Source organism: Pygocentrus nattereri, chromosome 21 (genome assembly GCF_015220715.1).
Source record: "Pygocentrus nattereri isolate fPygNat1 chromosome 21, fPygNat1.pri, whole genome shotgun sequence".
In the NCBI taxonomy this organism is placed as follows: Eukaryota; Metazoa; Chordata; class Actinopteri; order Characiformes; family Serrasalmidae; genus Pygocentrus; species Pygocentrus nattereri.
Window position 1 is genome coordinate 4,700,070 of NC_051231.1, and position 17,380 is coordinate 4,717,449.

The window sequence follows — 17,380 nt, forward strand, 5'->3', positions numbered from 1 at the left end:
ACCACCACATCAGTGTGAATGAATCTTGAGGGAATTTGCATCAGTAACCACCCAAAACCATTTCACGTAACGTTCATGTAACTTTCTGTGAGGGAGCTTTAGAGGCGTTAAACTCTTACGATGTCTGGCTCCTGTCACCCCCACTGCGAACAGTTCTGACCCCGACTTTCTTTAGAATGGAAAATATCACACCAAAACACTGAATGGCTGCTTTGTTTGCATCTTAATGATTTGATTATGCTGAAAGTTTGAAAAATTCCCCTTTTGCTAAACTGGGGGAAAGAACTGAGCAGCTATTTCAGTTTATAAGGCAAGAACTTTCTCCGTAAGTAACTTAAACTTTTACGTTGACCGAACTGAGACTGGACAATCACTTAAAAAAAAAAGGTGAGTTTTTAAATAGAATTTTTGACGAAGCTAAATTGAGGGGAACTTCAGGACAATGTATGGACTGGGCAACGCTAAATGCTAACATTGGCTGTTTTTCTGTGAGTCTAAAAGGAGCTTTTGTAGTCTGACTGTGAATGTAGTAATGGTAGTGTGATTAGCACCACGGCCCATTTGCAGCACCAGGGCCCATTTGTTGAGGGCTGTTGAGGCAGACTGGAGATCCCATGCCTAGGGTTCCTACATGAGGGGTAAGCTTGTTGCTGAAAGTGGAGCTAAAACAGTAACAAAAAGTCACATCAGCCTAAAATTATAAGTCAAACTTCTCCAAAGCTTTTTAAAGTAATTAGTCAGTTATAATTCAGGCGGGGCAGCACGAGGGCGCGGTGGGTAGCGCTGTCGCCTCACAGCGGGTGACCGGGGTCCTCTCTGTGTGGAGTTTGCATGTTCTCCCCGTGTCTGCATGGGTTTCCTCCGGGTTCTCCGATTTCCTCCTGCAGTCAAAAGACAGGCTGATTGGACAGGCTAAATTGCCCCTGGCTGTGAGTGACTGTATGTGTCTGTCTGTCTGCCCTGTGATGGACTGGCGACCTGGTGGGTGGCCTTGTCACCTCACAGCAAGAAGGGCCTGGGTTCGAGTCCCCAGCCGGGTCCTCTCTGTGTGGAGTTCGCATGTTCTCCCCATGTCTATGTGGGTTTCCTCTGGGGTCTTCAAATTAAAACCTGGCAGTAATAATGATTTCCCTAAGTGTATTTTTGTGCTGCTCAGGGACTGAAGGTTAAAATCCTCAAAAAAGCCTCATTGTTAGATTCAATGTTTAATTTCAGTAATTTAAAGCCTTGGCTGCCACTTTTTATTTAGCAGTTCCTTAGTACCGAGTCAAACTACGGTTTAGGACAGCCAAGGCTGGAGGCATTTACAGTCAGCAACAGGCTGTATAGGCTCTGATTTAACCTCTTATGCTCGTAGGCATGTTTCGTTCTTTCCTTCTGAATTTACATACCCAGATCGTAACTGCAAATTATTCAGTAACTCCCCTCAAATGAACAGAACGTGTGTTTATGATCTACACACATCACCATAAACTTACAATTTACTGCTGATAGCTGAAAATCTCCGACGCTCTTTGTGTCATTTTCTAAAAGTGATGTTTCCAGAGCAGATCACTGAAGAGACGCCGTCTGTTTATAGTTTAGAGCCCAGATTTGGGGAAAAACGGGTCGACTTTCAGTAGAAAACCAAAGTTCAGCTTCTTTTATTATAAGGGTTTAAAATGACATCACCGTCTATTAGACTGGAGAGAAGAGCTACAGCCTCACACGACGCCCAGCTTCTGAATGGAGCTTATGGAAAATGAACGTTATGAAGAACATAACGAAGTGCAGTTTGGAACCACTGGTGGTCCCGAAGAGTTAAAGAGGCTAAGAGTTCAATCTGGACCATAAATCCAGTTTTTGGTCCTGATGGACAATCAATTACATCAATACTTCAACTATGAGTGATTCCAAAATCCAGGATGTGCAATGGGACTAAAGCCCAGAGATAAAGTGTTCAGGAGTTGTTTTCCAGGGATCATGAGTGTGTGTTTGGTTTTAAATGAACACTGAACTATATTGTGATGTAAGACCTGGGATTTTACTGACTATACCGGAAAAGGCAGAAGTGTTTTTTTGCAGGTCTTGTTGTCATTAAAAAGAATATTTTAGGAAACTGAAATAATGCTGTGTCAGGTGTCGTTTAATATAGTATATGAAGCACATCAGGTTTAGATTTTTTCAACATTTTGCTCTCAAATTTACTGTTTTTTTTTTTATGGCGTCCTGCTGGCGACATTCTGCATAAATAAAAATAACACATGGCCACGACTTAGTAAAGCGTGGGAACGAGATCCTAATGCGTGGCCACGACTTAGTAAGGCGTGGGAACGAGATCATAATGTGTGGATACGACTTAGTAAAGCATGGGAAAGAGATCCTAATGCGTGGCCACGACTTAGTAAAGCGTGGGAATGAGATCCTTATGTGTGGCCACAACTTAGTAAAGCGTGGGAACGAGATCCTATTGCATGGCCACGACTTAGTCAGGCGTGGGAACGAGATCCTAATACGTGGCCACAATTTAGTAAGGCATGGGAACGAGATCCTAATGCATGGCCACGACTTAGTAAGGCGTGGGAGCGAGATCATAATGTGTGGATACGACTTAGTAAAGCATGGGAAAGAGATCCTAATGCGTGGCCACGACTTAGTAAAGCGTGGGAATGAGATCCTTATGTGTGGCCACAACTTAGTAAAGCGTGGGAACGAGATCCTATTGCATGGCCACGACTTAGTCAGGCGTGGGAACGAGATCCTAATACGTGGCTACAATTTAGTAAGGCATGGGAACGAGATCCTAATGCATGGCCACGACTTAGTAAGGCGTGGGAGCGAGATCCTAATGCGTGGATACGACTTAGTAAAGCGTGGGAATGAGATCCTAAAGCGTGGCCATGGCTTAGTAAAGCGTGGGAACAAGAGCCTAATGCGTGGATATGACTTAGTAAGGCGTTGGAACAAAATCCTAATACGTGGCCACGACTTAGTAAGGTGTGGGAACGAGATCTTAATGCGTGGCCATCACTTGGTGAGGCGTGGGAGCGAGATCCTAATGCGTGGCCACGACTTAGTAAAGCGTGGGAACGAGATCCTAATGCGTGGCCACAACTTAGTAAGCCTTACTAACGCATTATTTGTATTCATACAGGATGTCGCCAGCGGGGCTCCGTAGTTTTCCACTGGTGAAAAGTTGTGTTATACATGTGATCATTTGAAAACGGTTCTGGTTCTATAAATAGCACCAGAAAGTGTTCTCCTACTGTTATGTCAAGTTTGCCACAGTAGAAGAACCATTTTGGTGCTATAATCATCATTTTCAAAAAGGTATATTGGCATAAACCATTTCATGTAACATATCTGGTTAAAAAACGACGGAAAGGCGATAAAGTAACATTTATTTCTTTATTATCTACTTTAGTGTTTCATTTCATTGATTTTATTAATGTTACACGGTTGCCACAGGTCCGCTGCAACTCTGACTACATTTCCCAGCAACCCTCACCCTGTGTGTCCATCACGTGCCTGACCGAGTTTTGCAAAACAAGCACTGCGCTGTTATATATGTTATTTTAAAAAAATAAATAAATAAAGTAAACGTTCAAAACTACGTGTAACTGTGGTATATTTGAAATAAATAAATAAAAAATAATAATTATAACCTTCTGAAAAAGTTGATATATAGACAGGCGTTCTGGTAGAAAGAAGCAGCAGGCTCCTCCCGGCTCTGCCCGTGTGGACTGTGTAGTTATGAAACCGACCCGGTTATAAAATTACAAGTCGAGCTTTTCTCGTCGTTTAGTCTGATTTAAGCTCATTAGGTGAACAGTTCGCTGTGAAAATGGATAAAACTGTCAGTTTGCCTGACCAGCCGGACAGATCCACCGCGGGTAAGACCGAAACATCTGAACACTGTTGTTTATTTCCGTTCCACCTTAAGTGGTGAAGCAGTGACATGGAGCTGCTGCACCGTTTAAGGTGGAACGGAAGGTTCCCGTAGTATAACTTCAGCCTCGCCACAGAGCTGGAAAATTCAGGTCCAGAAAGGAAAACTCCTCCCCAGGATTTTGTTCCTACTGCCTGGACTATGGGAGGCGAATCCGGCCAAAAAGGAAAAGGAAATGAAAACAGTAAAATGTAAATACGAGCCTTTTCCATTTCTTTCCCCAAACCTTCTGCGCAAATATCCTGCCAAAACAGAAAATGCAGTGAAATGCCTTCATTTGCAGTTTCATTTTTCACATGAGCGCGAGCCGTTTGGGCCGAAAATAAAAATAAATTGAAAAGGCCAATTTGTCATTTCATCTTAGTCTTTATTCTGTTTTTTTTTTTTCACGGCCAAATCTAAAATGAAAAAGATAACAGACAAAAGAAAACGCAAACTTCACTATGGCTTTGGCTTTTCTTCGTGAAACGCAGAATACATGTCAAAACTAAAACCAAAATGCAAAGTTTACTTTCTTATTTCTTTTTCAAAGCGATCGGCTGCAAATCTGACTAAAGTAAAATGAAAATGCAAAATGAATAAATCAACAGCGAAGTGACCGTCTGTGATTCCGCTTTCGCCGCTTTAACGGTCAGAATGAAAAGGAAAAGGAAAACGAACATCAGCGCCACCTGCTGGAGATTCACTTTTTTCTAACTAACCAACATGCAAATATACGTTAATTAGCACTAGGTGGGGCTACGGGGCACATTTTAGGATATGCTCAGCCGTCCGAGAAAAAACACCGTGATGTCTCAAATCTGGTGACCAGACAGCCCCAGAGAAAAGGCATCGGACCAAACGGCCCCAGAGAAAAGGCATCGGACCAAACGGCCCCAGAGAAAAGGCATCGGACCAAACGGCCTCAGAGAAAAGGCATCGGACCAAACGGCCCCAGAGAAAAGGCATCGGACCAAACGGCCCCAGAGAAAAGGCATCGAACCAAACGGCCCCAGAGAAAAGGCATCGGACCAAACGGCCCCAGAGAAAAGGCATCGGACCAAACGGCCCCAGAGAAAAGGCATCGGACCAAACGGCCCCAGAGAAAAGGTATCTGACCAAACGGCCCCAGAGAAAAGGCATCGGACCAAACGGCCCCAGAGAAAAGGCATCGGACCAAACGGCCCCAGAGAATAGGCATCGGACCAAACGGCCCCAGAGAAAAGGTATCGGACCAAACGGCCCCAGAGAATAGGCATCGGACCAAACGGCCCCAGAGAAAAGGCATCGGACCAAACGGCCCCAGAGAAAAGGCATCGGACCAAACGGCCCCAGAGAAAAGGCATCGGACCAAACGGCCCCAGAGAATAGGCATCGGACCAAACGGCCCCAGAGAAAAGGCATCGGACCAAACGGCCCCAGAGAAAAGGCATCGGACCAAACGGCCCCAGAGAAAAGGCATCGAACCAAACGGCCCCAGAGAAAAGGCATCGGACCAAACGGCCCCAGAGAAAAGGCATCGGACCAAACGGCCCCAGAGAAAAGGCATCGGACCAAACGGCCCCAGAGAAAAGGTATCTGACCAAACGGCCCCAGAGAAAAGGCATCGGACCAAACGGCCCCAGAGAAAAGGCATCGGACCAAACGGCCCCAGAGAATAGGCATCGGACCAAACGGCCCCAGAGAAAAGGCATCGGACCAAACGGCCCCAGAGAATAGGTATCTGACCAAACGGCCCCAGAGAAAAGGTATCTGACCAAACGGCCCCAGAGAAAAGGTATCGGACCAAACGGCCCCAGAGAAAAGGTATCGGACCAAACGGCCCCAGAGAAAAGGTATCGGACCAAACGGCCCCAGAGAAAAGGTATCGGACCCATAGTCCAGGCAGTAGGAACAAAATCCTGGGAAGGATTTTTCCTTTCTGGACCTGAATTTTCCAGCTCAGCCTCGCCATGTATGCTAGTGGTGTCTAACCAGGTGGACTGGATAGGACAGGGAAAGCGGAGCTCTGCCGGGTATAATCCGGAGTCTAGACTGGAGTCTGTGTAGAATAGATCAGTGTCCATGCAGCGCAGTCTGCAGCGCAGAGTGGAGCAGCGCAGCTTCACTTTCTACTGATGTAAATTGAGGGTCCAAAGGTCTGACCCCACCGTAAACCCCTGCTTGAGTTTCGTCATTTCACAGCAAAATGACCTGGCAGATTATTGACTCTGCTGATACTCATTATTCAGTAACACGTTATTTAAGCAACTCCATTAAAAATGTTTTTGAGAAGTTGAAAAATCCTTGCGTTGAGAAACTGCATCCAAACTTCAGCTCTAACATCAAATAAGTGGAAAAAAGTCCAACTCTCTCAGTTAAGCAGTTGAGCTGCTTTTTAACTACATATAATACTGGGCTTCCTCGAGGAGAGGCTTGGAATGGGTAAACAAACACACTAACATCCAGAAAATCACTATATATATATATATATATATATATATATATATATATATATATATATATATATATATATATATATAAATTCATTAACATTCTATAAATTTAGTTTATTCAAATATTAACACTTTTCTCAGCAAATAGACACAAACTACACAAATAAATAGATTTTGAAAATGAGTCTTGGGTGCCTCAGACTTTCGCACAGTACTGTGTGTGTGGTTAATTACTTGGAGATGTTCTGTTTGTGCAGAACATCTTTTCCGTATAAATGTTTAAACCGAGTAGATTAGAATGACTGTTTGAAGCAAATGGTTGAATAAAGTGAACCATTATCAAACAAACAAACAAAAAAACATTGAATGTGAAAGAGTTAAAAAATAAAACTAATTTGCATAACATCCATTTTATCATATCTAGTGCTAGTAATGTACACGTGCTTTAACTGCTGTCTTACAGTGACTTTGTTTACATTGAAAGAGTTTTGCCAGTCCGATTGAATACATTCTGTTACAGATTAAGACTGAGGTGTTTTTATGTTCACTCTACTCAATAATTTGATGGAAAATCTTTGTTTACATGCTCATGACTAGTAATCAGATGTGTGGAGAACCGTTTAGAGTAAACGTTACCATGACTACGAGCATCACTTGAGTCCAGTCAGAGTGAGATGAGCAGCAGTGAGCGGTGATTGTGTGTTTAATTGCTTTAAAATGACGTCAGACTCAGGAAAATGTCCTTATTAAAGAAGGCCAAGAGGAAGACGTCGTGTTCTGAGACGCATAAGCTGGACGTCTGTCCCGCCGCCGTCTTTTAAAGATCAGAGCATGAACTTCGTCTCCTCTGCAGACCAGTTTCTGCTCCGCCACGTTGGATGTTATAAACCTTTGCCAGAGCCGTTTATGAGTTCTCTGCTTTTGCTATGACGCAACGCACATGCTCAGAACATCCTTGCACATTCCGATAGGGAATGTAATCGGATACAGGTGTTGACACGGATATTATTCTTCTATTTAATGGATTATTTACAGGATTACCCACCTCGTTCAGTCAGATAGAAACTGTATTCCAAATGGCCTCAGTTGGACTAGACTTTTCCGATTGAAGTGCATATATGGACGTATTCTATTCAGATTGAGCTATTAGTCGGATTATTAACTGATTATTAGGCTGCATGTAAATGTGACTAATGTAGGAATCAGGAATAAACGCTATGAAGTCGGTATATTAAAGTAGATAACAACAGAAATTTCTTGGCTTATCAGTGGGTGGCGATACATTTGGGACACAAAATATAATATAATATCTTTAAAGACATAAATTGTTAGCAAATCTTGTCTTTACAGCAAAAGTAGCTGCAGTTATTTTTAATACTGCTGCTGTTTCAATGTTGGACAACTTTTAATCTTTCAGTCACTTTGGTGGAAACCAGCAGTAATCCAAGTGGAGTGGTTTTGGTGAACACCTACCAGACCAATCGAGTTGGAGATCCAATGGACCTTGTTGCTTTAGCACAGCAAGTTCAGAAGGTAAGCTGAGGTTTAATATTAAGCCTCTATAGTTACATATTACTTTGTATCTGTTGTTCAATGTGGTTTCCCCCCCAGGGAGATGAATTTATCAGAGCAAATGCTTGCAACAGGTTGACCGTCATCGCTGACCAGATAAGATACCTGCAGGAGCAAGCTAGAAAGGTAATAAAATGACTTTATATAATATAATATATAATTATATAATTCCCTTCACTTATAGTTTATTAAAATTGTTCAGTGCAGATTTTTGAATGCCCTTTTTTTTGACATTCTTTTAAATTAGAAATCGAAAGTGAGCGTTAACCAAAAAATGCTGCAAGTGGTAACAATTCACTGTTGTCGGAAGAAAAGCTTGTATCTCCAAAATGACAAATTTTTTTAGAAAAAAAAACTTGCCTTACTGTAAATGCAAGTCAGTGGAACCAGAGGTTTTCCAAATACTTTTTGGCCGTTTTCTTTTGGTCCAATCTTCATTAAATTTACACACAATGTAAAGAGCAACAGGCATTTTCAAATTATGTAAAAAAAAACGGAAAAACAACAAAAATGGAGATACGAGGTTTTCTTCTGACAGCAGCGATTTACTTGCCGTGGTGGAGCTCATGACACTTAGACATTTTTATGATGTACATAAAGCTGGGCGATATGGCCAAAAATCTTATCACGATAAAAAAATCTATATCAGTCGATATTGATACATATCGGGATAAATGTCAAATTATTATTTCTTTCGAGTTTGAAGGCTGATTTATGGTCCTGGGTGGTTACTCACTGTTTTAAACTGCCCTTTATGGTTGGAACCTGACAAACACTCACCAAACAGTGGAACATCTCACAAATCTGCCGTGGGTCAGTGGGAGAAAGTTTCTGGTCAGCTGGAAAAGCATGGCGGCAGTTTTGTGATGGTCATAATTTAAGAATGAAAACAGATTATTTAGCTGTCTGGTTACAAATGCCAAACTGTGTAGTGTCTCAACAACGTCAGCTTAGAACATTAGCTGGCTCAGTAGGTCAGTGATGGATCACACCGCCTTACTGCGGTCAGTCCTACTACATCCATGTTAGAGCATATCACAGTATTCAGACACCAGCTAGCAGACGACTGGGTTTCTCTATTCTATGATAATAGTCTGAGGGGTGAACCGCAACGTATCTGATGCTCGCTGTGTATTATTATCATTATTATTATCATTATTATTGTTATTATTATTATTAAGTATTAACTGCGGTGTGATTTTCTCAAACCAGACAAACAGAGTCCTCCTTTTAGGTATGTTTAAATTGAAATTGGTGCTTTTTTGTCTGGTTTGATCTACAGTAACATCAATTCGCTGAGCTGTGTGAGTGACAGAGCGCTGCTTCTAGTTAGCCCGCTGCTAAAAACAGCTAGCCTGGGAAGATGGTGTCTCCACTGCCATGCATGCAGAATCCACAGTTTACTTTCATTTAAATCAGGGCTGTCATTAACATGAACCCACTTCTCTCTTTCACTTTCGTGGCACTAATACTCAAATATGACTAAGAGCTGTAACAGTGCTCTAGTTGTGGGGAGCAGACGTGACTTAACGCTGCTAAAGCTTGTTAGGATGTACAGAAAGAGGAGAGGTCACTGTAGGTCAGCACAGTTACACCACTGATCTCGTCACTCAGACAGGAGAACAGATCGCCGGTTGCTCCTCCCAAACAGGGAATGTATAAGTCACAGTTTCAGACGTTGCCGAAGTATATTTGGCGACTCATTACACTCCTTGACCCCCCCCTCTCACTCAGAAGTGCGCCCCCTCCTGGTGACAGCAGAGTAGCGTCACTTTCCTTGCAGTAGAAAACGGCACCAGTCCTATGGCTAGAGCGGGGAGGTTTGAGAGTGCACTACATCATTTATCAAACATTTCTTCAAGTTATATTGTGATAATCATCATTATCGTTTTATCACCCAGCTGTAGATACACAGTATGATGGCACATGATATTGACACCACACACAATGCACTAGTAGTGCCATGTTAAAAAACTCGGGGTATAATGATTTTAAGTGAACGTTTCACATTCTGTACTGAACTAATTCCAGTTAAACAGGGCTAATCGTGCTGTTTGTAATGAAGCATGCCGTTGGTCATTATTCACTACAATGATATGCATTATATGCTCAACATTGTTAATAACATGCTTCCAGAATGTAATTTAAACAGCCAATCAGCAGCCTAGATTTTGGCAATTGCATGCTTAGTGGCTGACGGGTACTGCTAAGACTCTGTATAGACATACTGTATTGAATGGCTCTTGAATTTTCTAACACTTTCACTCAGTTCCATAAAAGTACTGAATTTTGATAGTCGGCCCGAGTTGTGAACAATAAAAAAAAAAAAAAATCTACATTTCAGGTGTTGGAGGATGCTAAGAGAGACGCTGATCTGCACCATGCAGCCTGCAATGTTGTGAAGAAGCCAGGAAATATGTACTATATGTATATGCGTGAATCCGGACAGCGCTATTTTTCTATTCTTTCTCCTAAGGTAAAGCATTCACTGAGTTAGTGCTGACATGTTGGCATATAAAGTTATATTAAGCTGTTTCTAAATAGAGACGTTGTTACAGTTGTGGACAGCGACGTGTCCAGCACTGCATGAAACTAGACTCAAACTTAGCTTTGCAAACGTGTTTTTCAGCAGTTGAAATTAAAAACATGTAAAACTGTCTAGCCTTAATGAAAAACGATTAAAATCCAATTGAAATCATTCTGATTCTCCTTTTCTGACTTTTAGGAATGGGGTCCTAGTTGTCCACACAAGTTCCTCGGGGCCTACAAACTGCAGCACGATATGTCATGGACTCCAGTAGAAGAGGTTGAAAAGAGAGATGCTGAAATCAGTATAATGGACAAGCTACTGAACAGTCAAGCAGCTCTGCCTGCTTGCACAGGGCCCAACTTTGAGGGTCTCTCGAAGTGAGACGACACTGATCAGGGACCGTCTTATGATGTGGCCTTTCAAAGAGGCCATTGGTCTTATTGGACCTGAATGAAAGGTTTTGGAAGTAATTCACGTTGGACTGAGACCCAAGTGTTTACAATTGATTTTAACACTGAAAACCATGGTATAATGTTTATGGGACAAAATTGAATACTGTCTTATTTGGATCATGCCTTGAAGCCGTGTGGTTTCCAGACACTGGACCTAGCAAATGTTAGAAAACTAGATTTATGGGTATATGTTAAAATTTTGTTGACTTATTGATGATTGTGTGGCGTTAACACAGGTAACGGTGTTACTTTTTAATTGAAAAGTAGTTGCCTTACTGAGTCAGGAGAAAAAACACGCCTGCTGCTGCCAGTCACCCTGTAAAGCCTAAAATAATCATTTAAAAGTTTGAGGTGTGTTGTCAGATTTTTGCGGGAGTTTTTTGTGCAACTTCATACGTCTTTACACATAAAAGTCACGTTCATGTTCATAAAGAAGGCCTGGCTTAATGTTAGGTCTCAAATGGAACACATGAAGATATGACAGTAGTAGATACTTACATCTTCACAAGACACATCCTTCACCAAATTATGACCAAGTTCTCTTTGAATACTCTTTCAACACCCTCAAAATCAGATTCATCCACTCAGGGAAGCAAATTCAACGTTTCTAAATGTTCTGCACATTGTGTGCAATTACATGCTTACAAATCCCCAAAACTTGCATAGTATAGCTTTAAATGGAAAATTATTAAATAAAATATTAAATAATAGACACTAAGTTTGGCTGAGGTCTTGTTGCTTGAATTAGGGAATGTTATTAAGACGAAGAGAAATAAAGCAGCACACAATTAAATTTTATTACATCACTTATGACTTACTTTACCATACACGCCATCCCAGCGGTACAGAGGTTTGCACAAAGCTGAATGATGAGTAGCACAAGATTAATAAGACAATGCAAAAGTATCAAACTATAATTAGTAAGTGCAATTAAACTGTGATACAAAAATGATAAAACAGCTAATTTATTTTATTAAAATCAAAGGCTATAATGCTACGATATTTAAGCAATTTTGCTGTAGAGCAAACCTGACTCAACTCATGACCCAATAAACAAGCCCTTCTTGAGTTTAAAATTGGTGTATTTGGGTGTGCATTGCCAAGAAGGTCCAGGAGTGGTGAACACTGTGCAACAACTCCGCCTAGCCTTCAGGTAGTTGTCATGTTGCAGTAGGCAGTTATATTTTGGAGGTAAGCGTTCACATGAGGCAACAGCTCCCAATTGTCCATTGCAATGCTGACCTGAACTGCATCCTCAGCCTGTCTGAGCTTCAACAGGACATGAAATCGAGGTGGAAGGAAAAATAAGACTTTCCATGCATTTTGGTCCTGTGACTCTGCAATCTGGTAACCTTCAAAATGAATCTTTATCAGATCAGCTAGTTTGTCACTCTCAGTCTTAAAACAGAACAGGCTAGTTGCTGAACTGTCGGGGTCCCCTGAGGATGTAGCGTTCCACATAAGGTCAAACACCTCCTCCTTGAACTCATGTGATGCACCCAGTGGCGAGGGTATTGGGAGGAATATTTCTGGGAATGAGACCTTAACATCAGGTAGTTGAGTGTGCCAGGAGAGGCCATCTTCTGTTGTGAAAATGGCACTCAGTCGTAGACTTGTTGGGTACGGCTGATACGGCTTCAGCTTCAAGATAACTTGAGGGGCTTTTCTGTCTCTGAAGAGGCATGGAACGTAGATGTCACTCACTTCCGCATAGTGAGAGTCATTCAAGTCAAAGTGCAGGCAAATCGTAAACATTTTGTCAAACCTTGGATCTGTCACTTTTGTATGAGTCAGGTTGTACGTCAATGTGATCTCAGAAGCAAAGCCTGGGGTTTTGAACTGCTCTCGGTAAACCTCAAACAAATCCTGCTTATCCACGGTTTCCAGGGTATCCGCACCTGTAGTTGCACGCTGAGAGCCAGGCTCGTGAATCTTCATAAGCTGCAGGACACATCCGTCAGTCTGATGAACGGTCAAGCAACTGGTGACGCCATCATTTTCTGCAACAATGGCCGACAGCGACCGGATTTTGGCCTGCCCTCCTTCAGGTCCTTTGGCAAGGACACCTGCAAGCTTTTCCCAAGACAGGTTGGTGAGCAGGGTGTAATAGAACCGTGCATGATCTTGAATGTCCGTGTCCTCATAGTGTTTGGTCATGTGCTGCAGGAGGTCTGCCAGTTCAATAAACATCTGGCTCAGGGTGGGATGCTGAAGCAAGTTACGGCAAACCGCAAGAATGGCATTGCCAACCTGCCAGTTCTTCCTTTCACAAAGATTGGAATTGATGAGAACGTTGAGAAGGAGGCAGATTGTGTTCCTCTGGACAATCTGACTCTCTTGCGCCACTCGTCCCAAGATTTTAAGGTGCCACCTCAAATCCTGAAGGGTCAGTTGCAATGGGGGCATTTCCACAATGCACTTTTGAAGGGCTTTCAACAACTGCACTGACCAAAGCGAGTCTTCTAAGCATTCCTGGATTCGGTCTGCAAGATTGATCAGATGTGGAGCGAGGCGACAGTGTCTGGAATACAGGTCGCATAAGCTGCTGACCAGCTTCTCTGAGAATTTCTCCATGTAGTTGAAGTGTATGAGAAATATAAAGACTGCTCTGAAAGATGTCACCACCATCTCTCTGCTCCCCTGATTGTCTACTATTTTGAGCAGGGCCATCAGGTGATCAAATAAGTAGGCCAATCCTTTGCCCTCCTCTTCCTCATCAGCTTCCAGGTGTACTAAGCAGAGGAGGTTTAGTCTACAAAGCATAGTGGCACTGTCGTTAAACACAGTTGGGATGAGAGACAAAGTAAGTCGAGGAGTAACAAGCACAGGCAGGCATTCTTCTCCACTGCTAGAGATGGGCCTATTCTCAGGGAAGTGAAGAATGCAATCCATGTAAAAGAGTTTCTCAGGGACTCTCAGTAGTGGATGTTGTGCCATGCCCACAAGGCGCTTCAGCAAGAAATGCTCATCCTCAGCAGTGAAGAGGCTATCTGTGAATGTGCCTTTCATCAACAGCGTAGCATGCATCAGCTCAACCTCTGCGGTTCCAAAAAGTCGCAACAGTTGAGACTTGAATATTGACGGGGAGATGGCTGGTACCACGGCAACAATCTCTATGAGTCCTCGAAGCAAGAGAGCCTGTGAGATGGGAGTCATCAGGTAAGACTCCTCTAGTAGCAAGGACAATATGGACTTCAACTCCTTGCAATCCAGCATTGTTGACAGCTGTGGAACCTGCGTCATCATGTTGAATGGCAACATGGATAAGGGTAGCCCAGTAGTCTTCCATGCAAAGCCTTCATTTCCACCCAAGACACTTCTAAGCTTTGAAGTATCTACATCCTTTTCTTGAGTCAAGAGACGAATTGCATTCTTGAGGCTCTGTGTATACAATGTACAATAAGACTGATGAAGAATAGTAGTTTCTTGTTGCTTTAGGTAGTACAGAGTTTCCAGCTTTTGGGAGAGAAGGCCAGGGTTGCAAGACTCCATTTCTCTCAGACAGTCACAGGCAGTGGCCCTGAGAGGTTGGAGAGATAGCCCACCGGTGTTATCATTCGTGTCCTGGATCGTTTTAAACAGGAATTCCAAGTAATCCTCCGCTACTTTTGTTTGGCTGGCCAAGCAAGATGTGCATATTAATACATTGGTTACAGCCATCATAATGTGACACTTAAGACTGATGGACTTCTGTGGAGTAAAGGTGAGAATTGATATAAGCTCCTGTGCTGTCCCCTCTCCTGCTGAGGTGGTTGGGCAGAGGACTGTAGGATGTTCCAGTAATGCTGACAGTAAGAGTACCTATGAAAAAATAAGCCACAAAAATAAGCCATAATATTCATTCATAAAGCTGAAACATGAGTGAATGAGTATATCTACACTATACATCCAGAACATTGTAGACACCTGCTCAGGCAGCATTTATTCTGAAATCGAGGGCAGTAATAGTGAGATTGGACCCTCTTTGCTGCAGTAACCCACTCGTGAATTTTGCAACGTGGTCAACAAGTTTATCCAAAACCAGTTTATCTAAAACACTGATGCATTTCAAAAGCACTGCTTCATAAATAAAGTGTGATTAAGGTGAAGTTTAAGCTTAATTTTATGTATTACTTTATTATTTATTATATTTTATAATAATCAGATTATTTTATTTAATTTTTTATTTTATTTACTCAATGTTATTTTATTTTATTGTTCCAATGACAAATATTTTTGTCACTCTGATAAAATAACTGGTGCTATTATTCTGCACTTTGGGTGCTAATGGACTAGTTCGGGTCAGTTTTGGGTAGAATCTTGTTGGACTCTTATCAGTTTCAAAACTCAAAACTTGATAATATGGATCGGGTTGGGTTCGGACAAAATTTTGTTTGCTTGGTTTGAGTTAGGACTCAACCGGATATTGCAGGTCTGGCTCGGTGGGGCTTGGACAGAAAGGTCTTGTGCTTTGGGATTTGGATTAAGGTTAAAATTCCGTTTTGGATCACAAGCACCACTCCAGCTTATTCCAAGGATATTGGAAGGAGCTCCATCACTTCAGAGAGCACAGTTCCACTGTTTCACAGCCCAGTGCTGGAGGGCTTTATACCACTTTATACAACGGTTAGTTCCGGCCACACAAGCTGATTGCTAAGCAACGACTTTGCCATCTGTAGGAGACGCTCGAGCCATTTGAACGTTTTTACTTCTTACTTTGTCGCAAACAGAAAACGGACACTGATAAGATCACATTTGACCGACAGCCGATTTGGTCCAACTCTGAAGATGAGACGACAGATGAGCCAGAAATGAACCCAGCCAAACTAAACGGGCTGTAAGAAGCTTTACAGACCGGCTGGAACAAAACAACATTAATACTGATCTGGAAAAACTGACCAAACTGAGCTGAACCTGATATTGGGTCAGTTTTATGGCTCCGTCTGATTTGGTCAGACTCTGAAGATCAGACACGTTTGGCGAACAGTATTCGGTTCATTTCTGGCTGATTCCAGGTTGTTTAGGTTCTTCTGTCACAGCTGCCAACTGAAAAGCTGCTCAGTAGTGACGACATGTTGGGGATTTAGTGTAAGGAGCTGGAGAACGAACTGGCAGCTGTGCAGCGAGTGGGTGGAGCTCGTTACTCTGACGTAGCAACAAGCTGCTCATTAAGGAGCTATAATTAGGAGGAAGGAACTGAACATTAAAACACATTAAACACCGCGTTCACAGCCAGTTTATTCATTTCTTACTGTATTTATTTAACTGTTATAAAAGCAGTAGAACACTCGAGGAGGGAGTCATCACCAGCAACATCACGGGTGTGATGATCTACTGCAACCAAATCACAGCTGTGACGTTATTTCAGGAAAACACTCGACCTCTCGTGTTCTATTGCTTAACTAGCCAACACGTTGTTGGGCAGGGTGACCTCATTTGTTGAGTGTCCCATTCCATTGGCAGTGCTTTTCTATGGAGATTACACATCTGTGTGTGCATAGTTGAACAGCTGCATTGAGAAGGTGGTGCATCTTAACGTTTGGACACACAGCATATCGCTGTTGTCGGACCTCATCTCTCCGAAAGGATAACTTTACAGGAGAAGGAAAAATCATACTCTACTTTGCATGTAAGTCAATGGAACCGGACTTTTTCCCAAGCAAACCCAGATCATTTCTGTTGGTCCATCCATCATGAAACTTACAGACAATATATATTAATTTTCTTGGTTGTGCGTATATGGGTGTGTGTTAATTACTACTGTTACCTTTTTGTGGTCATTTGCCTTTTCATCCCTCAGCTCGTCCAGAAGCTCTGATAAAAAACTTTCAGAGGTGGTGCAGGACAAAAACTGTGAGGGGCTGAATAAAAAGGCTGAAATCCTCTCATCCCAGGAGTTTCCAGGCGTCATAGTGAAGACTGTACAGCTCAGCTAGTCACCAAGGCGTGAATCTGTAGTGAAATAAAGACATGTTGTTGTTGAAGTTCAGCAGCCAGTCCAGAGAGAGGGGGTCTTCCTGAACCTCAGAGCAGCCACAACAAACTCCTAACAGGACAAAATAAAAGCGGAGCAGTCACAACACCTTGTCCATCTTTATACTCACAAATGCACTTTAAAAACACGAAGGAAATGGGTGGTTTAACGCTGGAAATGAGCCTAAAGCGCATCCTCGTCTCTTAAACTCCCCATAATATTTTCATGTCATGTGTTCACGACATGTCACATGAGGCGACGAGCAAGACGAATTTTCACAAATTTTAACATAAAAGCTCCGTGTACAAATGAATGCATATACTGATGTACGTTCGCCTTTATTCGTTTCTTTCAGGAAACCAGCGTTATTACATATAAAACACACTTTTTCGGTGAAAAGTAAGACCGTCTACCTCATACCTGTCGCTAGACTTGAACATTGTGTTAGGTAGAAATAAGCCGCGAAGTAGTGACTTTTATTTTGGCAGGAGCAACTGACCCTAATTCTTACTGGAAAAGCGCTCTGTTGCC

General features: G+C 42.4%; 2 protein-coding genes across 2 annotated transcripts; one reads left to right on the forward strand and one right to left on the reverse strand.

Moving 5' to 3' along the window:
- The first annotated feature begins 3,687 nt into the window (after positions 1-3,687).
- c21h1orf50 (chromosome 21 C1orf50 homolog) lies at positions 3,688-11,243 on the forward strand. Its single transcript, XM_017714819.2, has 5 exons — positions 3,688-3,872; positions 7,760-7,875; positions 7,954-8,040; positions 10,259-10,390; positions 10,640-11,243. Exons 1-5 carry the CDS (start codon positions 3,824-3,826, stop codon positions 10,823-10,825), a joined length of 570 nt encoding a protein of 189 aa, XP_017570308.1. The 5' UTR covers positions 3,688-3,823; the 3' UTR covers positions 10,826-11,243.
- A 426-nt stretch (positions 11,244-11,669) lies between these two features.
- ap5b1 (adaptor related protein complex 5 subunit beta 1) lies at positions 11,670-17,099 on the reverse strand. The gene is made up of 3 exons (XM_017714818.2): positions 16,980-17,099; positions 16,643-16,827; positions 11,670-14,697 (listed from the first exon to the last, which is right to left on the reverse strand). The coding sequence occupies exons 2-3, from the start codon at positions 16,784-16,786 to the stop codon at positions 12,046-12,048; spliced, it is 2,796 nt and encodes a 931-aa protein (XP_017570307.1). The 5' UTR covers positions 16,787-16,827; positions 16,980-17,099; the 3' UTR covers positions 11,670-12,045.
- Between the last annotated feature and the right edge of the window lie 281 nt (positions 17,100-17,380).

What these genes read in the sequence shown, in the direction of transcription:
- c21h1orf50 (XM_017714819.2), top strand. Translation starts at nt 3,824, where the DNA reads ATGGATAAAACTGTCAGTTTGCCTGACCAGCCGGACAGATCCACCGCG. An exon ending in GCCGGACAGATCCACCGCGG is followed by an intron (nt 3,873 to 7,759) that starts GTAAGACCGAAA and finishes TTAATCTTTCAG; the next exon opens with TCACTTTGGTGGAAACCAGC. An exon ending in TGCAGGAGCAAGCTAGAAAG is followed by an intron (nt 8,041 to 10,258) that starts GTAATAAAATGA and finishes TCTACATTTCAG; the next exon opens with GTGTTGGAGGATGCTAAGAG.
- ap5b1 (XM_017714818.2), bottom strand. Translation starts at nt 16,786, where the DNA reads ATGACGCCTGGAAACTCCTGGGATGAGAGGATTTCAGCCTTTTTATTC. An exon ending in AGGCAAATGACCACAAAAAG is followed by an intron (nt 14,698 to 16,642) that starts GTAACAGTAGTA and finishes ATTTTTTCATAG; the next exon opens with GTACTCTTACTGTCAGCATT.